The sequence below is a fragment of the Pavona decussata genome, unplaced genomic scaffold (genome assembly GCF_977016875.1).
Source record: "Pavona decussata unplaced genomic scaffold, jaPavDecu1.1 SCAFFOLD_468, whole genome shotgun sequence".
Taxonomy (NCBI): domain Eukaryota; kingdom Metazoa; phylum Cnidaria; class Anthozoa; order Scleractinia; family Agariciidae; genus Pavona; species Pavona decussata.
The window spans coordinates 2,553,136-2,580,407 of record NW_028145806.1 but is presented as its reverse complement, the minus strand read 5'-3'; the positions used below and the strand labels follow the sequence as shown (position 1 = coordinate 2,580,407).

Sequence of the window (27,272 nt, the reverse complement as noted above, 5' to 3'; positions counted from 1 at the left end):
ACCTAAGTAACACATAATATAACACAAATCATGAATAACTTGAGGTTCCATTCTTCTAAAGCTCTGCCAGAGTTAATCAGAGGCGGGCTTGTTTTCTCTTTCTGGACACCATTCTCCTTCCACTTTGAGGTCTTAATGATGCAATAGTAGTCACAGAGGGTTCTGACCTCTTTGTGCCCATACTCTTCAAGGTTTTCAGAAGGTAACAAGCTTATGAGCCTCATTGACAACAGCTTAACAAGACAGAAGGTCATCAGAGTTGAATCTGGACCAAGTTTGACTCTGATCAATTTGTGCAAGACATCATCTGTAAGATGATTTCTCAGTGGAGTCAAGATGTTATTTTGTACTGGGAAGCTAGCTGAGCAAGTGTGATGAGGTTTGGGAATTCACCAGGATGGAACTTGTTGATAAGGCGCCTTCTTCAAGAGGTTCCATTCTTCTAAAGCTCTGCCAGAGTTAATCAGAGGCGGGCTTGTTTTCTCTTTCTGGACACCATTCTCCTTCCACTTTGAGGTCTTAATGATGCAATAGTAGTCACAGAGGGTTCTGACCTCTTTGTGCCCATACTCTTCAAGGTTTTCAGAAGGTAACAAGCTTATGGGCCTCATTGACAACAGCTTAACAAGACAGAAGGTAATCAGAGTTGAATCTGTAATAACAGAAGCATTAATGAATAGTACACAGTTAACATCTTGTACAGCAGTACTATAATAAATGAAGAAAAAAAAGCTGATCAACTAGAGTGAAGTGATCAACCATTGCTTTTTAGCAATGTGAAAATTATGCAGTAAAATGAGGATTATGAAAATAAAAATCTTTGAAACATTAAACAGTGACTTGAAATTACCTTTGAATATTCACATATTTGCAAAATGTATTTTATGGTACTGTCACCTTAATTTAATGTTATCTACGAGTTTCTCAACAAAATTGTCAACTACCTTCTGAAGGTTGGAGCTTGATAGTGAAACTCATGCTGGCCTTTTAAGGAACCTTTTGGCTCTTCCTGCAAATCCTTTTTAGTTGATGTAGGTGTGGTGTTTCTAAACTCCACTTTCTCAAGGTTAGTGATGCGCAACTCAAGTTTCACCTATAAATGAAGGTTGTAAGAATTAATTTAGTGTTATACATTAAATAGCTGTAACTTGAACAAACAGACAAGCAAACACTCAGAGATAATTGGTAACAAGACACAGCAACATGATCACAGCTATATTTTCTTTCTGGAAAAACTGTGAAAGAATAGTTACTGGTGGGCAGTTACCGAAGCTAGATTATGACAGCCTTTGGGAGGCCTTACTTACCAAAGTCCCCTACAAGACTGACTTTGCAGATGTTTTACATCTTGTGGAGTTAGTTCTTGTCCTTCCAATTTCTGCAGTGCAGTGTGAGTGTGCTGTTTCGGCCCAGAACCTAATCAAAAGTAGTACCAGAGCCACACTGAATGTGTCAGTATTGGAGGATTTGGTTCGCCTATCTTCAGAGGGCCCGTTGACTTGGACTTTTAGAGAGATCCACTGGTCTTGAAAAGCGGAGATCTTACATCCTGCTCTCTCTAAAATGGGTTGTGACCTTACTCCCTTTATTATTACCGGTGCCAAGCAGTACGTCAAACCTCTCGTGAAGGCCTTCTATGGTGAGGTTTACGACAGTCACCATTTCTACCTTGAGGCTCCCTCCTCCTCCTCTACGTTTACCTTTACCCCAGGCCCTGGACTCAATGCGACCTGTTAAATCCACCCCCTGAAACAAGTATGTGTCTTCCACCGTCTTCCAGAATTTAGCAAGGTTTCCATCTGCCACAGGACGATTTGAAAGGCTCTCCACTCAGCATGGTTTCCTTGAGATGGGACACTATTATGGAGAGGATAATGTCATTTTGCTGCATTTGGAGACTCAGCCGACTTAAAATCGAGAATAAGCCTGCCAAAAAATGGCAAAATGGATATCCTTCATCTCAGTGGACATGTGCCACGCTTTTCCCTGGATATCTGCATTTTTGGAGTTGACACTCAAACTCTCCATGTGTATGAAAACGGCCGCATGCTGACCCGATTCAGAGGCAGAGGTGTTGCCGACAAACACTTTTAGTGCTTGGCTGACATGAGGAAGCCAGCAGGTCCCTCTAACCTGCGTTGGCTTCAGGATGTTGATTTCAAGCCGGTCTGCTATAGACTTCAGTGCCCTCACACTCTCTGGACTGTAATGGTGCATTTTCCTAATTAATTGGAGGACCCTGTACACATCTTCTACAGACTTGCAGCTGTTCTGAAGTTCCAGCAGGGCGAGCTTGATTCTGTGAGGCTGACCGTGGGAGTAGACAACATCTCTCGTCAGTAACACTGCAAGGCCGGCCTTCTTGCCAAGGTTGACCGAAGCGCCATTGACACCAAAAGCAACCAGTTTTTCTTTCCAGTTTCCTCTTCTGCATTTTCCAAGGTGGCACTGATTGCCTCCTTAAGCCCTTTAACCCTTTAACCCCTGAATTTTCTGAGAAAATTTCTAAGAAAACCACCCATGTTCACAAAAGATCACATGCAGGCTATTTCTTTACTGTAAGGTATAGATAACCATATATTTTTGAAAAGCTGAATATGTATTGTTTCTTTTGGTTAATTATTAGCTTTGGCTATTAGATATTAAAAATGGCCACCAAAAAAGTAAAAATGGCAGATTTTACACTATTTGTTCACATTATTCTACACTTTATGGTCACATTAGTCTTCATAAAGTTCACAATCATGTAAAGAATTATTAGTCTCAAAATCTGTACAGTTTCTTTGATTAAAAATTGTAAAATAGCATTAAAAACTGAAGTAAAAATATGTAGAGTTATTACGTAAGAAAGAAAAATAAAAGTTGTTACTTTGAACAATCATGTCATTATTTTCCTTTGAGGAAAACAGAGGAACACAGTTATTTTTGTGATGAGAGGTTGTTTCAGGTACTCAAACGTTGTACGTTATTGATGTGGCAGTGCTAGCCTACTGTAGTACAGGTCATGGCATTTATCCCGGCATAGGCAAACTTCACATTGTTGGCAGCCATAGACAGTTCCAACTCTGGCTCTCTTCTTGTTTTGGCCTGTGAAGCACTCAGCACATCTCCCTTTCTTCATTTTCCCACTCTTTACAATGTTCACTGACTCATGGCCTGAGGAAGGAAGTGTCAAGGTGGAGGAAGACAGTGAAGGCTGGCGTCTTTGTTTCCAGAAGGAGTGGTCTCCACAAAGGCATTTCACAAGGTGAGAAGTAAAGGCCTTCTGGTCCATTACTGGGGCCACATCCTCCTCTATTGGACCACTGTTCCACCTCACAAAAACGCTGCTGTTACATGATGAATGCATTCAGCCTACTAATATCTAGAAGATGGAAAAATATACGCATCCACCATCTCCTAGATTTGCGGTCAATGGAGTAGGTCTTCTTCTACTGGTCGTTCTTGTCAATAGCACCCATGTTGTTATTATAATCTTTTACAACTGGTGGAGCAGTTATTGCTACAACCGAACCATCCTGCTTCTTTCTAGAAACATTGTCTTGGCCTCTGGAGGAATGGACAAGACACTTTTGATACCCCAGTCTGTTTGAACACAGTGTCCCCACAGTGTAGGTTCCAAAGCCAGTTTCTTGCAAAGGGCAATGCCTGTTAAAAAATCATCCATGTAAATAACATGAGCATGGTCATCAAAAAAACAGGATGGCAGAGATCACAAACTACCAGCGAACTGTGACTGGATTGATGGGTGTTCCAAATAAAAATCCAATAAAACACCTCAATTAATCCCTGGTAGTATCCTGCCAATTGGTTGCACTAGCCTGTCCGGCATACCTGTTTGTCTCAGTGACAAGTAGATCCCAGAGTTCATCGGTAAATATCTTGTCAAAGAAAACAACAGGGTCAGAGTCAACAGCAAAATTTTCAACTGGTCCATGTTCCGGACCCAAAAATTCTGGATAATCAACGTTTGTTACTTCATCCAGTTCTCCCCAGTTAATTTCTGGAGCTCTGTTACGTCTTTGAGCCTTATTATTCACAGAGGTCCGCACATGACTCCTAGATGTTGAATGCAGCTGCTCAGTTTCGCTAGTTCCATCCGCCAAATCCTGATCTTGGGTATTTTCTGCAGCAGATGGGTCATCAGAGTCTTCCTCGGATATGTCTTCCCAGCTCTGTATCGATCCATCGTTTACATCGAGAGCATAGAGGACGATACGCTGAATTTCATCAAGATCGCTATAAAAGGACGCCATCTTTAAATCCCAATGTAAACAAATATGTAAGTCGCAGTGAAAAAATGAAAAAACCCGGAGAGAATATCGCAAAATCGCTTCAAATCACAGCCATTTTGAAACATGTTGTTTATGGCACAGTTTAAGGAGATCTGGGAACTAAAATGGCCCGCGGTGTGCTTTTTGGGGGACAAAATGTAAACCATATTTAGAAGCGCGCCTATATGCGTGCTTCGGGGTGCAAGGGTTAACAGATTTATTGAAACAGAGCATAAACCCCACCCGCCCACCTCTATTTAAGAAAGTCCCCAGTATGATGAATGATATATTTGGGCCTGGGAGAAGTAAAATGTAAGGAGCCAAGCACTGTTGTAACAAACCCGGTATCATGAAATCTCTGTTATAACGAACACATGACCTGTTTGTTCTTATAGGGAACAACTATATAACCTACAACTACTGCACGTAATAAAATTCAAAAGATAAACATGTGTGTTTATTGACTTTTCGTAAGATTATTTTGTCAAAAAGGCGGCCGTTTATGATGAAAGAAAATAGTTGTAAGAAATCATTATCATCCCCTTAACACAAATAACGAAACTGAAGTTTGGGATCTACAAAATTAGAAGGGTTTTCAACCTTGATTTCAGGTGCATTTCATGCGTAATATTGGACAAAATAACATGTCACGCACATTGTCACGCACACTTTAGCTACAAATTCTTCAAGTTTGGATATAAAAACTTACACTACATTTGTTTGATGGATATACCTAAATGTAAAACGCTATGACTGTTTATTTTCTCGGATTTTCCATCGCGTCACTTTTTAAAATCTTGCTAAACTTCTGAATAAAACACTGGTTCAACTAATTTTCATTCAAAAGGCATGACCTTTCAATTTCAGCGGCTCGGATTTCATATGATTTCATTTCATTTGCTCAAGTGTGCGAGTAGATTTCATTAAAACGTTTTTCAGTCGCAAACTCACAATTCTGACCAAAGAACAACCAGTTCTAAATAAGTAAATCATTCAAGTACGTACAGTTTCTGTAGAGAACCTCTACTGAACTTAGCATAGCATACAACATATCCATATGGGGATTGCCTCATCATCGAGGCCTCGTCTCAGTTCTTTGTTGTTGTAAAGACATAGATGTTTTCATGATTTAATACTGAGATTGTGCATACTGCAATGTGAACAAAGTGATCTCACCTTGAATAGGCCTGTACAGCTCTTACAAATGTTTAGACAAAACGTCATGTCTCAAAGTACACCCGAGTGCCCAGGAGTGACCACGACTAACCTCGAATGACTACGGACTAAATACGAGTGAGAATGCTTCAAAACATTACACTGAATTCTTCATTACGTAATTTTTTTAAACGTTTCTGGAGACTTTAATAAATAGGCAAATTTGACATTTAGGGCAAGAGTGGGGAGGGAGTACGGATGGGATGAGGGGAGGGCTAAATTTACTGCTTTCTGTCCTGGGGCCCGTTTCTCGAAAGACCCGGTAACTTATCGGGCCCGGTAAGTGGCCCGTTAAGTCCCCGGTAATTTTACGGGTGTTTCTCAAAACTCCCGTTATTTACGATCCCGATAATTTTCGCGGTAAGTTGCCCGGTAATTTACAGGAGGTCATGACCTCCCGTAAAGTTACCGGGAATTGGCAACTGTTGCGACACTAAACAAAATGGCGGCCGGAGGCAGACTTTTTTGTTTAGTTAGAAGACCTGGGTCTTGTCAAAGACGACACTTTCTGGCCGACATGGCTGACTGTGAAGTCATAGAAAGATCACGAGCGAGAATCGAGTGGCTAGTGAATGAACTTGGGGACGAATTGCGGAGAAATACTGCGAGAAGCTGTCCGCTTGCTCCGGAAACGGAAATACAGGCGTAGTACTATTGTTGTTGTTGCTGTTGATGTTAGTGTTGTTTTAGATGTTTAAAAAGCGCTTATGGTGTTTGCATATGGGCGCGATATAAATTTGAAATTATTACTATTTATTGTTATAAATTATCGACCAACGGCGGAAGAAAAAATAAATAAATATTTTTTCATGTAAACGCGGCTTACTCGCCGCACATTATTACTTCGCATTGGCTTCTTTTGTAGCATAAAATGGGTTCCTGCCATGTAAAACTAATCCTACAGCAAGCAATATATTGTTTTCTTTATTGTAGTTTAAAGAATTCTCATAAGGAGGAAGTTAGAAATCTGACATGCTACAGATAAATCAGTGTAAACATAACCATGTATGTAAACAGAGTGATCGTGATGAGAGTCGAATTATGCGCCGTCCTCGAAATACACAAGTGCAGTGTTTGCTGCATTAGCTAGAGAGAAAAAGAATGAAGAAGCTTACACACAATAGATAAACGAGAATAAAGAACTAAAAATCGTTCCACTTTTCGCAGATAGTTTCAGCCGCATTTCATTTGATCGAGCCGTGTTGTATGATACAAAAGCCGATTGCAGATCGGTTGAAATAGTGCTTGATGTCTGCTGGAGAAGACAATCAAATCGCACCAGTTGAACTATAGCTATTCAATTTTAAAACTTGTATGAGATCCTTCCTTTTTCCCAATAATCTCTATACTTACTAAGGCTGCTAATAGTAAATCTGTATCAGTACGAACTGTTGAAATAGGCGTTGAAATAGGAAACCACGCAGACACTGTTTCCCCGGCGGTCGCCATAGCTTGCTTAGCTTCATCTCTTCTACAACTTTGAAGGAATCATATACTGATCCTGACTATTAGTTTGATGCTCACAACAAGAATTCATGTTGATAACATTCACAATCCTTTTCAGGTTCTATTTTGCATCAGGGAGTTTCCTGAAAGTAATTGCCGATACCATGCATGATGCAAAATAGTGATCTCTCTCGGTTGCTCCAGTTTGATAAAAACGAAAAAGTTGAACTTAGAACGTACGGTATTGTCCTTCAAAAAGCATGAAGACAGCCTGTCGTATCCATAACCGTGCTTTTCTCGAATGAATTGAATGGATTACGCGTAGTCCTAAGTCGTTCTCCTTCTCTTGCCGGAACGAGCGTGAAGCGCGCGCAAGAGCCTAGCAAGGATCCCCTATTTTACCGGGCCCTGAAATAACCGGGAAAGTTTACGGGTGCTTCGAGAAACGCAACATCAGGCCCGGTAAAGTTTCCCGATAACGGCCCTGATAAGTTAACGGGCCCGGAAATTACCGGGACTTTCGAGAAACAGGCCCCTGGACTGTCAGGAGTCTAGCCACTGTACAATACGTCAGACCGGCACTAAAACAACAGTATTAAATATGACCTACAAACATAAATGTTACTGTGACAAAGGTAATTTTTCTTCAGCTAAAAATAGGAGTTTTCCTTTCTCTTGAAAAACGGGCTGTCAAAACTTGGTTGCCATGGTGACATCAATGTCACGGAACACTAACCAACCACAGCTAATTGTGTTCTGGTAAATTTTTGAAAACAATTTCGTAGTCTCAAAGATGCTTGCGCAAATATTAGAGAGTTAGCATCACCTAAACGTTTCCTTCTATTTCTTAAGCTACTTTTACAGAAAACGGTGACACGATTTCTATATGTAATAACCTGGAATAAGAAAAAAAAAAACCTTACCCAAACAAACACTTCCAATGAAAAGACTTGCGCCAGATCAGTAAGAAACAAAGGATATTTACCTGGAGAATTTTATTTCCTTTCCTAAGTACTAATTGATCGATTTGATAAGGCTTACAAATACCTTAAAAAATCGTCATATTTTGCAAGGCTATCAACATTGCGGCTCTCTTGTTGGAATTGTTTATGGACGAAAGAAAAAGTTAACTGAAGACTGGCCACTCAAACTTTTCTTATCCCGGAAAAGTAAGAATGACTTTTTCTTACCCGCTCCAACTGGAACTGGTCGGTTCACAAGCAAATACAGTTTGATGATCTCGCGTTCTTCCACTTATACCAAGCGAGGAAAGATGGCTGTGTAAATCATGATTGCAAGATTTCCCTGAGACGATCGTGGGATTATTTTTTACCGGAACTGGACCACAGGGTTAATTTGCGTTTTAAAACGAACAGCTCATTCTGGAGATCGTGAACTTCTATTTTCTCTTGGTGCGGTGAAAGTGCTCAATTTGAAAATATTGACAATTACATTTCCCCGCAGTTTTTAATGATAAGTGAATTCCGACGAGAAAAATGTTTGTCGAACTATTTTCCGAAATTTGTAGGCAAATTTCAAATTTAAAAAATGTTAACAGAGAAGTTGAGGCATCAATATCAGCTAAACTAATACAGAACATTTCCTTCGTTGATTGTTGAGCCATTTGTTTGATATAGTGCGTTGCTACTTATAAAAAAAAAAGAAAAGAATATTTAAAATGAATAATATTTAACAATTATTCCATGAGCGCGCGTTGGATATGAGATGGTAAATAGCCAACGAGGCGCGAAGCGCCGAGTTGGCTATAACCAATCTCTTATCCAACAAGCGCGAATGGAATAATATTGTTTTATTAAATTCTCCCCGTTTGGATATTGCTGTTAAAGTTTACTGAATTTTATTTTAAGTAAGAATTTCTTTCAAATTAAAACGACTGGATGTTGAGGGAACTTCCGACCAAAGCGCGCAAAACGTAATGATCACATGACACACGCAGCTCTTTGCAAACGGAGGTGAATGAAAAATCGAACGCGAAGTAGATCGGACATCTCAAATTCAAGAAACGTTCAAGTTTACGGGCAACAACCTTTCTGAGACAAGCATTCAAGTGCTTTTGAAGTTCCAGCTCATCGAGAAGCATAATAGTTGTGCACATTTGAGCAAATGTTTTGCTGTGTGGTGCCGAGCGAAGGAAGGGATCAAAGACGGCTTTTTTTATGCTGAACTGAATTCCTCGCAGACGTTTTAAAACACTTAAGGCATACCGAGTCCAAGTGTACGAGGTACAACCTCACTGAGACAATCATTCAGTGCAAGTTTTTTATACTTCAAGCTTATCGAGAAGCGTAAGAACTGTGCACATTTGTACAAATGTTTTCCTGAGTGGTGCCGAGCGACGGAAACGAACATTATGGCAGCCGCTCGTACGGATGAACTTTTGTAACTGGAGTCCTCGTAAATGCGTAGAAACAGAAAGGCAGGGGTTAAGTCCTTCTTGAGAAATTTCTTCGATCGGTTTTAACCTCTTACCACCAGGATTTGCAAGCCAGCCTGACATTTTTGAAGGTAACCGGTTGTTATAATGTTATTGTTGTTGTTATGTGATCTAAATCGTAAGACCGTGCAATTTTTCTGATTTTAAGGGAAACTTCAGAGATACGTACCATTAAAAAGTGTCATACTGAACTTTGTGGCTTTTATTGTTGTTATATTGAGATGGTATTGTCTGGTATTTCTTTTTTTCTCCATTTTTCCGAAGAAACTTTCGCTTCCCGCCGAAAAAAGTTCTTAGGCTAGCGACACCTGGGGCAATCGTTTTCCATATAAGGTCAAACGACGGTATATGAGCTGATAACCAGGATTTAATGAACCAATGAGAATGCTAGAAATGCAATATCCGAGGCTGAGAATTTAATAAAATGAAATATTATTTCAGATACTCAGTTCCATTTAGACCCAAAAAATTTAGATGGACTAAGCGCTTTCTTTAAAGGTTTAATCACTGTCAGACCAAGAATTTTTATGACTCTCAGAAACTCTGGAAAAAATGAACGTTTGAGAAAGCTGTACACTGTGTTTCTCTCGTGAGATTGCCACGCTTCAAGGCGAGCTGAGTTCCAGCAACACTTCAAAAGGGACAAGAATCGAATATAAACATCCCAAAAATCAGAAATTAAATATACATGTATTGAAGAAGGGAACTAATTGACCAGTTTAGGGTTCTAAATACAAATTGAGTCTCTTATTTCGGCACCCGATCAAATTGTCAGGGAAAGAGCCACAGCTTAAATTAAAATTTGCCAAAATTTTTGTCAACAAAAAGTGTGTGACAATGTGCATGACATGTTATTTTGTCCAATATTACGCATGAAATGCACCTGAAATCACATTTGAAAGCGCTTCTGATTTTGTAGATCCCAAACTTCAGTTTCGTTATTCGTGTTAAGGGGATGATAATGATTTCTTACAACTATTTTCTTTCATCATAAACGGCCGCCTTTTTGAGAAAATGATCTTACGAAAAGTCAATAAACACACATGTTTATCTTTTGAATTTTATTACGTGCAAATCATTTTTCCTCTCTTGAGGTAATAAACACATCGAGAAAGTTTGAGATGACTTAGAATCAGAGAAAAACTATCCAAATAAGAGATTCTCGAGGTTTAGAATTTGAGTAGCAAGTAATTTGTCAACGCGTTACCGAAGTTAAGCAATTGAATTTTACCGGATTTCTCGTCCGTAACGGCCGATTTTTGGGGGGGGTGGTCGGATCTCGAAAACTTTAAGGTGTTTGAATATAAAAATATTGCCTTTCAACATCACTGACCAAAACTAGAAAACAGCTAAAAAATGAAGGAAATCGGCCGACCCCCATCCGTGACGCCTGCCCAGTTTTCTCGGACAACGGCTTTTAAATGCTTGTCTTTGTTGATCTCATTACAGCGTTTGTTAACTCCTTTACAAGAAAACTTATCTTTCGCCACAAAGCAGTAGTAGGTTTTTGAACACAAGCCGATAGTGCCCTTGTCCCTCCCACTCAACCTTAAACAATCCTGGAGTTTGCTTGTCATAAGCCTTGTGCTCAGCGGTGTCGGTCCGGGGAAACCAGTTGCACTTGTCTTGTTCAAATTCAGCTCTTAATTCCGAGTTTACTAAACTGTCCACACTATCCCCAAAAATGGCGATGTATGCTGAGTCAGTGTCCATTTCACACATTTGAAAATCGCTGTGATCGAGATACTTGTCAAGAAAATGATAATAAAACTGCAGCATTCTTAGCTTGGCGTACTGGTACAGAAAAAAAAAATCGACCTGAATTGGTAAATTAAACTTAATAGTTTTCTTGCAAGACTCTACTTCGTACATGTCTTGTGTGATATCCAATTTCCGGAACAGAGGGTGTTAACTTTGCGACTGGCCTCTGCATCAGTGCAATATTCCACGTTTCTGTGCTTCAACTGTTTGGTGATGGTTTTACCAAAGCCTCAATTGCCCACCAAAAAACAAATAAGACTCGTACCAATTTTCTGTAAACAAACATTCAGTTCCCCTCCCCTATGATCCCACAATGAACTGACTACTTACCAACTTCATCGTATCCGCAATGATGGCTTTACTGAGATCTGCATCGCCTGCCCGTCTCGCATCTGACACAGCATCTCCAAAGGGCTTCAAGCACTGGTCTGGGGTAAACTTGACCTCTTGATGTACTTTGGTCACTTCCAAACCATGCTCCAAGTACCACTTGAGTAGGGTTGTGGCCAGCTGGATCTTTTTCCTTTTCATACTCCTGATGAGGCTGCGATGGGGCTGTGCCATGATTTTGTTCTCCTCGGCATAAGCTTTCACATACTCCCCGATATCATCGCAGCTGATTTCTGTGTTCTTGAAAATGGGGCACATTGCTGAGAACTTCTCTTTCAAATCCTCAGGCACACGAATATCTACTTGCACAACACCAAACAATCGCTCATTTCGCACCTCGCTCAAAATTCGCTCCCCGCCCGCTCATAATCTTCACATGATCCAAGGTTCTTGTGACGTCCATGGCGATGAATCTTTGCAGATCTCTGTTGGTTTTCTTCATTTCCCGCCATTGACACTCCCACATCTCAACCACGTTGTAGCCTTTGCTGTGGATAAACTGGGTGTTGGCCTTTGTTTCTTGTCGCAGCTCAGCCATGGGCTTCTTGCGCTTTTTATCAATTCTTTTCCACGGTTGAGCGCGCAATCATGTCCATGCCAAAACCAAGGGTGAAACTGGTAGACAGTTTGTGTTTGGGCATTGAACCCGTCCACGGGCAGTTTGCTGTGTTGTTGGGCTGATGTCTGATGTGCTTTCTTTCTTTATAAGCTACCCACTCCAACCATTCGATCGCCATCATGATAAAGCTTTTAGGTTAAACTCATTGTCTGCCAACCTTCTTGTATAATTTCCGGTGGGCATGTCTTGCATTAGCGCACAGAGATACAAGGCGTTCGAGTCATAACCAATGATCTTTTCACACGGCTTAGCTGCCTGGCCTCTTTTAGCTTCCCTGATCTTTGTTTTGCTGGCTTCGTGGTAGCGATGAAAGATGATACTTGGACCGGCGGTGTTGTTGTCTTAAATCAGATGATAAAGGTCACTGTTGGCTTGATCGAAGAGACTGAAGTACGTTTCTTGCAAAAACTGACTCATTTTCTCTACCGCCTCGAGGAATGGAACGACATCCAGATTATTGTACCAGACCAAGAAATCTTTATTGGTTGACATTTCATTGTCTTCCCATACTTGCTCACAGTACTGGTATTTGTCTTCAGTGATGTTTTTGTTCTTCAGAGATGAATAGAAGGCAGCGTGAGGGGGTAGCAATGTTTCTTCTAGTTTGTCTAGGCTGTCGATCCACTTATAAGGAAAGAAACCTTTGGTCTGCTCACTCTCATAGGCTTTTAGGAACTGGTCATAGCTGAACCCGGGAGCGAGATAGTTTGTGATGTCCAGAAACTTGAGGTATTTGGTCTTGAGGCACATGTGGTTTCTGTTTCTTTTTACAGTAAACTTGACTGGCTGTGTCTCAATGAGGTAGGGAAATAGAAATTCTTTCACAGTGTTGAGATCATACTTGCTAGACTTGAAGCCCAAGACTGGCAGTTCTTGAATGTAGGCGTTCAATTTTTCTTCTAATTGACAAAGGACTTTGTTGTCACTGGTTTGTTGCTCTCTGAATAACATGTATTCACTATCTGCCATTTCTTCTCGCCTCTGTCTCTGTTCTTGTTTTCTCCCCTGGTCCAACTCTACGTTTAATCTTCTATAAAACGACGGATCGTTTTCACTCACTTCGTCTTCTAAAAAGGCGCGATCTTTTTCGTTGTCTGGCTCGATTTCTTCCTCATCCTCCTCATCATCGCTCGCCCTTAAATCAATGTCTCTACTTTCATCTTCGCTCTCTTCTTCACTAGACTCCTCATTTCCTTCTTGCATATCCACTAGCATTTGCGCTAACTGATCTTCGTGCATCTCACCATGCCTAGGCACAGATGCTTGGTTAAGCGTTTCAAACACGGGTGCCTACTGTTGGCGTAGCAGAGAATAACTGTTCGTGCTGATGGCGACCAACCACTCAACAAATTTTCTCGTCAGCTAGTCGGAGTTGCCCTCCGAGACAAAAAATTTCGGCTCTTGGTAACCAGGGACGTTACTGCATACACTGATACTCAAGGGAATATGTGACGATAACCTGGTTAGCGTTTGCCTTTTCAAAGTAACATTCCAAGTCGAAGGTGGCGGGATAAGGGAAGTAGCGGAATTCTTCTGGAACGATGATCCCTTCGTCATCTAATTTTCGAGATATGTCTAGAAATGCACTTCATGAACTGTATGATAAACATCACAAGGTGTCCCCTAACCTAAATTCTCACTAAAACACACATAATTCTGTCAAACATGAAGTCATATGAAAACGACAAAAAGGCCTGTTTTATATGAAGTACCCAAATTCAGGGTTAGGTGCATTTCTGGACAAAAGTGAATTTTTCGAAGATAGTCTTCAGGACATGTTAGGCCCTGCTCGGGTATTTCAGATGGACTTTCCCATCACAGGTCTTCTCGTGTTGTCTTAAATTTGGTGCACATTTCCAGTACTTGTCACAGCGAGAACAGCAAAAGGACTTACTATACCGGGGGAGACCTTTGATATAGGGGAAGTGTGTGTCATGGAGGTTGAGGAATGGAGTGCTTGGATAGCGGCGGTGAGAACGGCAGATGAGTGTAGCAGTGATGTCGGGAGCATTTTCTTCATCTTCGTTGTCTTCTCAAGTGGAACCATGGGTCTGAGTGGGTGCGAGACTGTACACTTGAATGTTGACTTTAAACAATTTCTCTAACTGGTCTAATTCACTTGTCTTGACAACATGGAACTTCTTCTTGGATAGACCAGCTTCTCTGTACTGTTCATAATAATACTGGGTATCTCTCTCTAAATTCTTTCTGTGGCAACCGTTTTGGAGGGCTAGGCAGTAAAAAAAACCCAGAGATTATCTTCATACGATTTACCCGTCTGTGGTTTGGTTTCTAGTGCGTGGATTCCTCGGTTTTCGGTGATATAACTTGGGAGATATTTCCCTCAACCGAAGGGATGATCCGGGAATCTTCGTGATAAACCAGGTGACATTCGTAACGAGATCGACAACCCATTTACTGTTTGGTCTCTGCTGGCATATCCACTCCAGGAAATCGATGTTGTTTACTTCTTCATACAAGCGCTCTAAATCATCTTGATTGGAGACCAGGAAAGGCTGTTCTAAGACCAGGTTGTTATTGGCAGATGGGTGGTGGTATTGGAGAGCCGCAGACTCTGTATTGTTCAGGATAAAACCAAAGGCGAAGTTGACTTTAAACACAGTAGGCTGGTCAGCAAAAATGCAGTTCAGCTGTTCCCGGAGGCTGGCTGGGTTGATGATGGATAAACGGAAATTATACCAGTCTTGTAGGCGGTTGTGTTGGCTGAAGTGGGTACGAATTTGCGACCAGTGTTGCCAGTACTTTTTGGTGATATTTCCTTCACTGCTAGGAACAAGGTTGGCTGGAATCAAAACTGGATCAGATTACCAACTTGAACTACTGACGATTTCTTCAGCACCTGTCATGGAGGCTGGTTCTGAAGCGGTACGCGTACTTGCTTGGTCCGATCCCTTAGATCTTTTCGCAGCAGGTGCGTCATTAGATGTTGTAGCAGTACGTTTTCTCATAGCAGCGGTAGTGGTGGGTTTTTGATGCGCGGTGCGAATATGAGCGTTAAAGGGTGCGAGGTTGTGGAATGTTTCTCCACACGTATTGCAAGTGAACGTGCGTTCAGCGGTTCGCTTGTCTTGGGCTTTTAGGTGGCGATTGAAGACCAATTTGTCTGAGAACCGTTTATCGCAGCGCAGGCACTCGTAAGGTTTCACCCCTTTATGGATACGTCTGTGCCTGTTTAAGTTGTCTAAGTGGGAAAAGGTCTTACCACAAGTCTCACAGCAATGTTCCTTGGTAGGTTTCTTTGCTGGTGACTGTCCATCACCCGTTTGAATACCCTACAATTAGTTATTATCTAGTCTTGGCAAAGCTTAACTATACCGTCGATAAATAAGTTCTTATCTAAACGTTACTCGGGTTAAAAAAAATCTCTCTTCATTTCACTAACAAATAGCCCATCTTAAAATTTGAGGGAAACCAGCGTTTGTTTTGATTTCAAGGCTTATCCATCATTTTTTGGAATACTCAGTCTTCGCTCGGTCAGGAATAAAGGAATTTTGATCCATTCATCAAAGATAATAAAGAGAGTTCAGTGTTTGATCAGTCAATGAAAAAGAAGGAATTGTGCCTAGATTCTACTCGAAAACAAATACTTTTAGAACAAGACTATGAAGCCTGAATGCAATTCCGTTGCGACCAGTTCCGGTAAACATTCCTCTAAAATGTTTAAGTAAACGGAAATTGACACGAGAATTGAGCTTTTTATCAGATTGCTTGTGATAAGTTGATAAATCAATTGTCTACAAAAAAAGCAAACGAGAATTTAGTTCCACAACAATGAAATGAGAATTGACCTTTTGTTCAGACCACTTGAGCGACTTGATAACTTGTTTTCTCCAAAAGGCTAGTACATGCAATAAATCAAATCACTTACCATTTCTGAAGGATTCCAAGACGGTGGTTGATTAAGTTTTCCCAGCCACTGAAAATAATAAAAGAACGTAAGTCTTTGAACAATATAGATCACACAATGGTTGTAATTGTGAAGGAAATTAAATCAGAATACTTACTTCGTCACATAAATCACTTTCCATTTCCACTGGAAAATAGGATTCGTGGTTATCCTACAAGAACACACAACGAAGGTAATTTAGATTATATAGACGCTTACTTTAAGAATGAGTAAACAGATTTGCGTTTGAGGAATTCAATACAATTCACTTATAACACAGAGTTAATAACTTACATTTTCTAGTGCCATGCGTTCCATGTCCTCGATTTCTCGCAGTTCAGTGTCTGAAAACTGTAAAGTAAAATATATTTTGATTACAACATGTTAAAAGCTTTTGACAAAATCAAACTTATAAGGTTTTCGGTTATTAAATTGTTTTCCACGCTTTGATGATTGCTCTAATGTTTAAATAAGTACAGAAATAGACATAATTTGGTTGAACAAATTGGAATGTGTTTCATGAGTGAAACGATTGAATGATTAAATCTCAAAATTTATCTTGTTAAATAAATTTTTCACAGTCTCCGGTGATAACTGCGAATTATAATTACTAAGTAAGTAAGTAAGTAAAACCTTTATTTTGACACGATGGGTATTTAAGCTATGCAGCTTGTGGGGTCGTGTAAATAATATAAAAAAAATACATAAACAATAACTGTAATAAAATTATAAAGTAAAATAAGACTTATGACTTCTTATATGTATAAACATAACATTGAAATTTACTATTTACAATAAACAAGTATTTGATAATTGATGGTATTTATAACTGCTAAAATCATAGACCTAAAAACTCCTTTTAAGGGGGATCTATCTTCTACAGAATAAATTAGAAAAGTCCATGTCTCTGACCAAAGTAAGTCTGTTAATCATCCTGGAGAAACGTTTCACACTATTCGCCATACGACATTCAATTGGCAAATGATTCCACAAAACTGGACCTCTATAAGATATAGAATGCTTTTTGATATTCGATTTGAAAGGTGGTATTTCCAGCTTAAGACTGTTCCTTAGATTATAAGAGCATTGCGATTTCACAATATGTGTTGTCATGCAGGATGGTAAAACATTGTGGTACATCTTATAAGTTAGTTTCAGGATAGATTGCTTATAGAAAGTTCTTAGAGTGTCCCATTTAGCCCTGGTGAGGACTTCCACTGATGGTAGATCCTTAGCAAAATTGAAAATGACTCTTGCTGCCCTGCAGTGTAGTCTTTCAAGTGAATCAAGTTCGTCTTGCCGATTAGTACCTCCCCATACGGATATACCGTACGTTACTGCAGGAATTATAACTTTAAAGTACAGGTTTAAGAGATCCTGTTTGGGTAAGAATCTGCTCTTCTTTATAAGGCTTAGTTTATTAGCAAAACTCTTCTTCACTTCCTTAATATGTTTGGACCAGCTAAGCTTGTGGTCGATTATTACGCCCAAAAGCCGACTGTGTGTTACCCATTCTAAGTTGTTACCTCCAAGGTATATGGGTGGTAGAGGGCCAGTGAACGATCCTCTGTAGATTAGCATACATTCTGATTTCTTTGGGTGTGGTGTCAGCCTGTTCTTCACGCACCAGGCGTTGAAAAAAATGCACCAAAAAACGAAAGAAAAAAGTTGACGTTAACGAAATTGCAAAACAAAAAGCACCAAAGAAATTGAGTCGCACTATTGTTTAGAACACCTGAAGCGTTTTAGTCACTATTCTTTAAAAGACTACAATAATTTACTCGTAAAATAAAGCAAATTAAACACGACTTACATTTTCTAGTGCCAAGCGCTCTGTTTCCTCAACACTTTGGAATTGGCTGTCCGTAAACTGTAAAGCAAATATAATTTAATTACAGCCCAGTTTCTTCACACATTGCTTTTATTTCATTGTGTTGTTAACAAAATTAACAAGCACTTCATGCAAATTTAAGTCAAAGTAACCTGCATAATTAAAATTGCTTAATAGTGCGTAAAACACTGTTATCGTGCAAGAGAGTTTGTAAAAAAAACTTACTGAATCGTCCAAATCCACCTCCAAATCAGCCTTCCCCGCTGCCAGTTTCAGTGTGCGCAGCATTGCTTGATGCCTACATTGAAAGATAAAGTTGTGTTTAAAGAGAGAACTAAAACACTTGTTGAACATTCAAAACCTCATCCTGTTTATAAATCAATTGAAAGGCATAAAATGCTTTAACAATACTTACAAGTGCTTCGCGCTGAGAATATTCGGCCAACATTTCCTCATTGGTCTCGGTCTACGGCGAGTAAGAGAAAGTCATAAAGATTAGTAACAGAGGGTTAGCGAAAAGTATTAATTAACACAAAAGTTAAAAACATGCTAATACTCATTGAAGTTACCGTATCAGCTACCTGATTTTGAACGCAAGTGGCCGCATGTAGACTCCTCTGACTCGTGGTTCTCACCAAGCTATTAAAATGAGATGAAACATCAAAGATCAGAGAAGCAACAGTATTGTGATGGATTGAATCAATGAAGGCAATAACGACCAATGCAATATAAAACTTACCTCAAGTTCTTGGAGAGTCAATTCTGTCAATCGCGTGAATGCCAAGGGAACAAAATTCTCTGGGATTTGGACGGCTTCAGTCAACATCTCCACTTGGCACTTGGAGTGTATTTTAGGTATGATATTAAGGTGGCTAGTACTTGTTTTACGCGCGTGGGGAGTCTGGTCACGAGCGCACACGTCATACTTCATTACGCGCGAGATTTAAAGTGCGGCAAAACCAAAACAAAGATGGCAGCGGTCGGCTTACTCGTGTTTTGTCCTGTTTGAAGAGAAATTCTCCTTTATCCGCCTTTTAATCAAGTAGAAGCGTGTTATATAGTTTTATATCTGTAAACCAAATTTTTCTGGATCTCAATCTCGCGTTTTAAATTCAAACTTCCCTTCTGTGTTGCGATCGATCTTTAGTGGAGATCGCAAGGAAACAAAGTCGCAAAGAAATTTTAACACCTCTGACAGCAGAAAAACAAACTTCAATTTGCCTCGCTATAGTTATTTGGTGGGAGTCTTCCGCCTCTGTATCTTGTTCCGTATGCTGCTAGTAACGGTAGTAAGAGCGAGGACCCTGAGGTGACCGACGACAAAAAATGGAAAACTACACGTCACGACACAATGGTTGCTTTACGTCCAAAAGACAGGTCATCAAACTTCAAAATCTCGCCAGAGCAAGAGAAATCAGAGCTCAAAACAACGAAGAGCAACCTGAAGAAAACGTCTTCAAACCACCAAGGAAAATAGAAACCCGTTGAAAACAGGTACGTTGTTGTAGTGTTGAACATTTTATTACAACGAATTGTTGCAAATTAGCTTGATTTAGCAGCCCGTTCCTGTTTGTTCGTTTTGTTCTTCATTTCTGGAGAATTCAATACCCGCAAGCAATTAGTTGACTGTAATGCAAACTGAAAACGAGGTGGATATCTGTGGAACAAGACTGATAGATCTTCAAGTTCTTCAAAATGACCTGAAATTGTGTTCAAGCTGTCAGGCAGGTGGGTCCTTTTTGTGAAATTGGTGACTTTTTTTATTCCCGGTAATAAACACAACAAAAAACAAAGGAAGTGGCTCACATTCAAATAATATTTTATTGATACATCATATAATACAGAATAAAACTGCAAGGCTCTCCTTGTTGTATTTTAAAACTCACAGAAAACTGTTGGCAATTGAACTGATTGAGTCATGTGTAAAATATAGAATACAATCAAACTCAATCTGATTGATTAGGTTCAGCTGTGTTTGACTTTCATACTCGCTCAAACTCACAGAAAGTTAACTTATTCGAACTCAGTCCATGGAATAAGTTTGATTGGGATTCATTACTTAACACTTGATTGCCAACACCTCTTCTACACTGTATCTAAAAGGATCTTTCTCTAATAAGCAACCATTGGAAGAAGAATCATCTTTCACTCACCACTGAGCTTGAGTAAACAATCCATTGTTGACAATTCCAGTGTCACAAGCCTTTCGCACACGGTTGAAAACATGAAATATCTTGATGGACACCACGAGCTTTTCTTCACTTTCAGTGACAAACTGTTTAATTCAAGCGATGACAACGGTCCGATGACCTTTGTAAACTGTACTCAACTTTTGGCAGTAGAGGAGTAGTCGCCATTCTCTCCAATCCACCTTCAACTTCATCTTCCAAGACACCGCGAGTCACACGCACAAAGAGAATCCTTGCCGCAATCGTTAAGTACTTGGACGAAAAGAACCACGAAGAATATTAGAGCAACTACAGAACACTTTGGTCCACACACATAAGAACGACACAATAGATGCTATTATCATGTAAATAAGTGGCCCTGTATTCTGTAATTTAGCCAGAATAATAGCAACTGATCCTCTCCATTGACTGTCGAGAATCACATCAATCAACATGAGTACAATCAGCTGGATTCTACGAGTCGAGACACGTGCTGTGAAAGCAATAGTCCATTTCACTCTTTCGCCTGGTGTTTGTTCGCATAAAACGCGATTAATCAAGCCAATCATCTCGAAAAAATCCTTACAAGTGGTCCCAAACGTGCTGATGAACAGTAAAAATCGCAATTGCTGACTAAATCTACGAAAGTGAAGTCAATCCAGCGACAACACGGCAATGACCGCCGAAGGAGTTCGCGTTGTGCCCGCGCGCGCGCAAAGGTCAGCGGTTGTCAAAAGGGAGCATGTGTAATCAATCTTTTAAAATCCAGATTTTAAATTGCACGAGGACGCGCGTGGAAATATCTGAAATCAGGGGGGCTTTTACAAGCAAATAAGCCCGGTGACCTCCATTTTTTATTTTTCCAATTTTTTACTTATTGAGAGAAAACCACTTACCTTTTTTTAAAAATTTCTATCAGAGGAATTTTGCACTACTCGCAAATGGCCTTTTTTCACGTTTATGAAATTTCGGCTTGATAGAATTTTTTTAAAATCTGCGAGAACTTTCATTTTTAAATGCCGAAAGTTATCACATTAAAAGAATTGGGGGTCACCTGACAAACTTTCAAGTTATAATCGCCAGAAGCTAAAATGTAGGTCTCAATAATGGTCAAGCATCGTTTCTATGGTAACCACTGATCACGAAAAATAGTTATTTTGTGTCAACTACGTAATGTACAATATTAACTTACAAAAAGTTTGATATGACCTTGTCCCGAGTTTCTGTTGTTTTATTTTAAAGTTTACAGAGTAAAAAAGCTGAAAACAAGTACTAGCCACCTTAAGCTAGTTCAGTCGTGGACAGTTAAACGCTTAAAGCAGCTTCAAGATCAATAACGTTGGTGAAAAAAGCCATTTTCAATGGTGCTAAGGTTTTGAAAATCGGAAAAATGTTTTCCCAGCAAAGCAATTGCAAGAACGAAGGCGCTTTCGAAATCTACCCGCTTTTTATTCAAAACAGACAATATAAATCTTAAAATCCAATCAGGGTGGGTATAGAGCGATCAAGTCTGGGCATGTCTATTGTTTTCTTTGTGCAAGAGTGATGCTCATTAGTAAACCTCGGCACTTATTAGTATGGAGGAAGTCAGAAAATTAGTATGCAGGAAGGTACTGACTAGGCACTCAATTAGTATGGAGGAACGCATTTTCTCCCTAGGTTATAAGAATAGGTGACGTCATGGACTAGACTGTTATGCATATCAATGATTTACCTTGGCATAAACAAGGTAAATTTTGCTGAAGGTATACTACTTATACAATCACACAATCTCATATTTTATCAATTTGCTTTCACATAAAACACTTGATTTTTGGTACAATAAATCATTATCAGATTTGGTGCAACCCTTTGGAGTGATATCGCCTTTCAACCATTTTGGTTGCCATAGTAACTGATAAATTCTATATAAGGCAAACCTCTTATTACACCACTTCTATTTGAGAAAACCAAATTTTGCTCCGTAGGGTTGCAGACAAGAGCACAAAGAATATTTGTACCAAATTTGGTGATAATAGCTTAAATACTCTTTCAGAAAAATAAGGGGGCAGCAAAATAAATACCTTAAAAGCTATTTTCGGCAAAATGCATTGAAACTTTAGCTCAATGTAAAACGCAACAAAGGAAGAACTGTTCCTCAAATGCTTTACTGTATACTTCAAAGGATACCTCTATTAAGGTATGACAAGTTCAGTTTCTCTTTTCTTGCTCTGTAAAGCTGCATTTCATCAAATGCTGCAGCTTCATATGTTATACCTTCCATGGAAACACGCAGGTCTTCATCCCTCTGCTTTGCTTGACGTCTTGCAAGGCAGTACGTTTTATGTTCTTCCGTGGCTGTGAGCTCTGCTTGACTGATCTTGACACTGTTTCTTCTCTTTGCTTCCTTCTGGCTACAACCTCCAGAAGCAATTCCAGCTTTTTTCATCACTTCAAACATTTTCGCAGTGCCCCGACTGAAGTGCAGTGTAGCAGATGATGCAGCCATGACAGTTCTCTTTCTCCCATGCCATTTGTGTTTGGGACACTTGTTCAATGCCAATGAGTTGTTTGACTCATTGGAATTGAAGCATCTGATCAGGATTGCTGGTTCACTCAAGCCATCATAAATTTGTTCAAGAGGTTCCTTGAAAGCACTGTCTAGGTGATGTGGCTTGTCTGAACATGGCAGCCCTTTCTTATATTTGCACCATGAGTTAGTAGGGTAGTATTGAAACCTTTCTTTGTCTGGAAATTTGAGGAAGTGATAAAGACAAGCCTTTATTTCCACTTGCATTTTTTTAACAGCACTGTCCCTGTCACCTGTGGTAGTTATATATCAGGTCACATTGTTGCACACTGCCTTCCCGTAATTTTTTGTAGCTTTTCAATGGCTTTCTCAGTAAGTCTACCATCACTACCTTTCATTGGCTTTCCATCAGCTAGCTTGGCTTAGGAGCTTTGAAATTCATAAAAGGCTTTATCAAGTCTTTTTCGGGCATGCCCAACACAGTCCAGCTTGATGACCCGATTACACTCAGCTGTTCCCTGGAGATGCCTTTCTTCGCAGGTGTTATGATCTACAGAGTTTTTCCAGGAAATGAATTCCTTGTCAGTTTGCTCCATTGCTTCATACTTGTGACAAGAATCACAAGCACCATACACATTCCAGATAGCATTATATGACTTAGACTCACCATCACAAATCATCCACTTGTATCTTACATTATACTTTTCACTTTCCCCCCACAGACGCTTGGCACACTCCATTTCCATACTGGGGCTAGATTCTTTGTAAGAACCGTCACGGATGTGGTCTTGATACCTGTCATTCAAACTGTCATCATCAAGTTTTGCTTTCATTTGATTACACTGCTGGCACTTTAGAAATGACCTCAAAGTCTAGTACCGTTCCTGTTGCTGCAGATATAACAAAACCAATGCAATGATTGGCAGTGTAGCCACATTTTGATCACGTGCCATCAAAGTTAATAGGAACATCAATAATGGTATCTTCATTATCATCAGGAATGCCTTCATCCAGTATCTCAAGGTTTCTTGCTTTCGCATTTCTCTTTTGTAACTGCCCCCTTGTTTCCTCAAGGTGAGCTTGACTGAGTACTTCTTCCTGGTTGTACCAAGTGCCAGGTGACATATTGAAAGCATATTTAGGATTTCACAAAGCTTGGCAACCCCTTCTTTTCCAGTGCCACTCTCGAATGCAGCAAAAACCACTCGTCTATTCAAGTCTTTTCCTCCTTGCAGGGTTGGTGGGTTTTCATCATCTGAAGGAGGTTTTGATGAGGAAATTTTGCCCCGGTAATGGACTCTGTAGATATAGGATCAGGGAAAATAGCGTCTAGTGCGCAATTTTGCCCCCAAAAAATGCATAAAAAAGACTCGTTTCTTGGTGGTTGCCATGGCAACCATTTATAAACAAATAACAAGCCTGCGAAAAACCTTTTTTTTTTGTTGGGGGAAAAGATTACGCTTGCAAAAATAAGTTTATTTTCTGAAACTAGATGGATTTAAGTGGGCAATGAGAACTAACAATAAAAACTGATAATTTTTCGAATTTTTCACAAAATCCAACCGTAATGCCCCCTTCACCAGTGTCCATATTAAGCGGGTTAATTTAAGAGAAGATATAGGAGCTTTTAATCGGGATAAACAAAACTGTCCGTAATATCCAGCTGTCCATAGAGTGGGGTTCCACTGTACTAAATGCAAAGAGATTTCTGTAGATTTGCAGAAAAAATAATGATAATGTCATCACATATTGGCAAATAACGAACTGGTAGAATGTCTCTCAGACTGCAAAATTTGTTGATTCTACCTATTGATTGTTTGATTTCTCTATGCGCAATTGAAAATTTATATTGATAATTGCGCAATAGAAATTAATAAAATTATTATTATTAATATTATCATCATCATCATCATTATTATTATTATTATTATTGTTATTATTATTATTATTATTGTTGTTGTTTGAGGTAAATACAGACACTCACCAGTCTAGATGTTTCCTGGACCTCTGCTGCAGGCACTTGAACCTCGGTCCTTGAGCTTTTGGGAGTGCATAGCTATTCTTGTCTCAAAAGCAGTTCACCTTGGATCTTCAAGCCTCTGCCAGCCATTATAATACCATAATCCTTCACGATGAATTTGTCAGAGGCGCAGCCCTCATAACATGCTCCTCCATTTGGAGTGATAGTCAAAACAAAATTTAAATTTGCAAGATGTCTTGTAAATCCGGAACACTAGATGTCTGTGTACACTTCAGTGCAGTCAATGATACACCTGACAAGGGGGTAAATTCTTCGAATAGAGACAGGCAAGGTGCTTTGCACTTGTCTCCTGTTTGTCCAGTGAATAAGCCACCGAAGTTCCTTAGACATGAATGTTATCTTTGGGGGTTTGTGTACTACTAAACTGGCTCCGTCATCAAGTGCTCCAAGAGTCGTCTCAACCCTTCTCTTTCCTTCACAGCTGAATTACCACCGGTTTTCCTCTTATCAATCACTACTGCGATACTGAACACTGCTCAGTTGAACCTTTTCAACGATCACAGTAGAGACAAATTTTTTTGAAACCTCTCAAAATTTCTGTTACAAGGCAGCTCATCCTCGAGCACATATCCTTTACCACGGCTGTTGCACATTTTATTTAGGAACTTCAAGGATTTGACTTGCTTACATTTCAGAGTTTCAATACTTTGCAAAAAAGTGCAAATGTTGCATAATTATTCCTTGATGATACTATAGCAATTAGTATAGCAAAGAATCATTTAGATGAGTACAGCTATATTGCAGGCGTTTATCAAGGATCTAACAAACAAGTTTATAGAACAGCAGTCAAAACGTAGAATTCATGATGTAAGTTGCTGGACTTGTTACCCATGAATGATTCCAAACTGTATTGAGATCACAGAGTACAAGGAGCCTTGAGACACTGTGGCAATTTTATTTGCCTGTTTTGTGGGTGTTGTAAAAAGATACTAAAACATTTTTTTTTTCATTTTCGCACAGATTTTTTTTTTGAAATTAATTTCAATGAATTTAACTATAAAAGTTAACACTAAAAAAGAACAACCTTTCGACCGTTTGACAATCATTTTCAAGTTAAAGATGAGAAATAAAAATTAGCATGTGCACATATACAATTGTGAAAAAACTGAGATACTGACTTAAAAAACTCTAAGATATTCACATTTAAACAATATAAGTAAATAACAGCGTGAATGATAAATAGAAAGGAAGACTAAAAACGATAAAAGGTATTGGAAAGGTATTTAAAGTCAGTAAGTCAGTAAGTAAGTCATCTGTTGTCATCAGACAATGCGCATTTAAGTGTTGACTTTTCTCGCTGTGAACGATGCTCACGACCCAGTCCTCTCCCTTTACAGTTCGTCGTTGATGTCTCTTTCGTCACTGGTGCTTAAGGTCCCTTTTCTCTCCGATGGTGAATGATATAAAGTAAGTTTATCCAAACAACAGGATCGGGAAATATGCTGATCAGATTACTATTAGTGCACCTATTACGAGGAACTCTGTCACCGCGCCTGCAGAAGTAACCATCCTTGAGTGTTGGGCAGCCAACAATAGGATGTCCTTGAATTTGTCAAAGGCATTGGAAATGCTACTGCATAGCAGAACTTCTAGGCCTGCTCCTCCCCCAATGCCTAGGATTGAGCTGAAAGAGTGGCTAGACTTTTGGGAATTACTTTCCACGAAGATCCTTGTAATGGGGACCTTCATATTGACAGCTTACTTGCTAGAGCTGTTAGTTGACTATATTTTCTTAAGGTATGCAAATTTTACGGGTACACTAAAGACCAACTCAGCAAACTCTTAGATTCCCTGAAAGTGTCATTATTTCTATATGGATTAGAAGTTTGGGGCTTGCCTTTCAGGGCAACTATTTAGATCGGATTGACTCCTTTATTACGCGTGCCTATCGTTTTGCCTATACAGATAAGATCTTTTTGATATCTGATGTCATAAAGAATAGAGATCGTGATCTGTTCAACAGAATCACCAGTGACAGTGGCCATGTATTGTTTGACTTGCTTCCACCTAATCGTAATAGGGCTCTTAGAGATGGGCAATGATTTTATACTCCCTAGAAACTGAACGGTTTAAACAGGCTTTTGTGAATTGATGTTTTTTAACTTAATTTGTAATCTGCAATTTGCTTGGCCACACATATGCTGTCTAAACTTTTTAATAAAGATTAAAAAAAGATATGATCTCATCTATTTCAATACTTCTCCTGTGTCCTGTGTGACTGAGTTGTTAGCTCTGATTGCGTGTGGCCAATTCCTTTCTAGTTGAAATTGCCCATCAATTATACCTTTGGTATGGCATAGCATACCTGTGTCTTGCGATGTTAGTGAGCCTACTGAACAACTGCCAGCACTCAGCATCGGTTGCAGCAGACCATGTTTGACTCATTTCCATCGGAGAAAACTGTGTTTTCCCGCAAGCGTTACTGTTGGCTGACATGGATGGCAAGATTTTATGTGCTCTTCTACTTTGTCCATTTTAGATCTGCATCTTTGTTAACAGAACAGAACTAGAGAGGTAATTTCCTCAAATTAGGTCCCTGTTCTACTTTCTGCTTTCTTGTTCCTGACTGACAGCTATCTTATTCTGCCTGTTTAAGAGTTGTCTGCTTTTGCAGACATCTGACAGTGTGTCATCAAGAACTCCTACAATAATTCGG

The 27,272-nt window shown here is 39.6% G+C and overlaps 2 protein-coding genes, 1 long non-coding RNA gene and 2 pseudogenes across 5 annotated transcripts; all 5 read right to left on the bottom strand.

Moving 5' to 3' along the window:
* Window positions 1–208: 208 nt before the first annotated feature.
* LOC146450463 (uncharacterized) lies at window positions 209–18,347 on the bottom strand. Of its 3 annotated transcripts, none has more exons than XM_085100383.1 (7): window positions 18,124–18,347; window positions 17,881–17,937; window positions 16,362–16,418; window positions 16,186–16,239; window positions 16,050–16,097; window positions 945–1,093; window positions 209–265 (listed from the first exon to the last, which is right to left on the bottom strand). In XM_085100383.1, exons 1-7 carry the CDS (start codon window positions 18,250–18,252, stop codon window positions 235–237), a joined length of 525 nt encoding a protein of 174 aa, XP_084956509.1. In that variant the 5' UTR covers window positions 18,253–18,347; the 3' UTR covers window positions 209–234. The 3 variants fall into 3 exon arrangements, with proteins under 3 accessions (XP_084956509.1, XP_084956510.1, XP_084956508.1); XM_085100384.1 differs by lacking the exon at window positions 209–265 and adding an exon at window positions 271–652; XM_085100382.1 differs by lacking the exons at window positions 209–265; window positions 945–1,093 and adding an exon at window positions 14,973–15,453.
* On the bottom strand, window positions 1,026–3,349 carry LOC146450465 (uncharacterized; annotated as a pseudogene).
* On the bottom strand, window positions 2,296–4,686 carry LOC146450464 (uncharacterized). Its single transcript, XM_085100385.1, has 2 exons — window positions 2,657–4,686; window positions 2,296–2,484 (listed from the first exon to the last, which is right to left on the bottom strand). The coding sequence occupies exon 1, from the start codon at window positions 4,254–4,256 to the stop codon at window positions 3,783–3,785; it is 474 nt and encodes a 157-aa protein (XP_084956511.1). The 5' UTR covers window positions 4,257–4,686; the 3' UTR covers window positions 2,296–2,484; window positions 2,657–3,782.
* Window positions 18,348–18,351: 4 nt separating the features above from the next.
* Window positions 18,352–20,170, bottom strand: LOC146450462 (uncharacterized). The gene is made up of 2 exons (XR_014860305.1): window positions 18,638–20,170; window positions 18,352–18,537 (listed from the first exon to the last, which is right to left on the bottom strand). It is a non-coding gene; the product is annotated as an uncharacterized LOC146450462 (long non-coding RNA).
* Window positions 20,171–22,164: 1,994 nt separating this feature from the next.
* On the bottom strand, window positions 22,165–27,052 carry LOC146450461 (uncharacterized; annotated as a pseudogene).
* Between the last annotated feature and the right edge of the window lie 220 nt (window positions 27,053–27,272).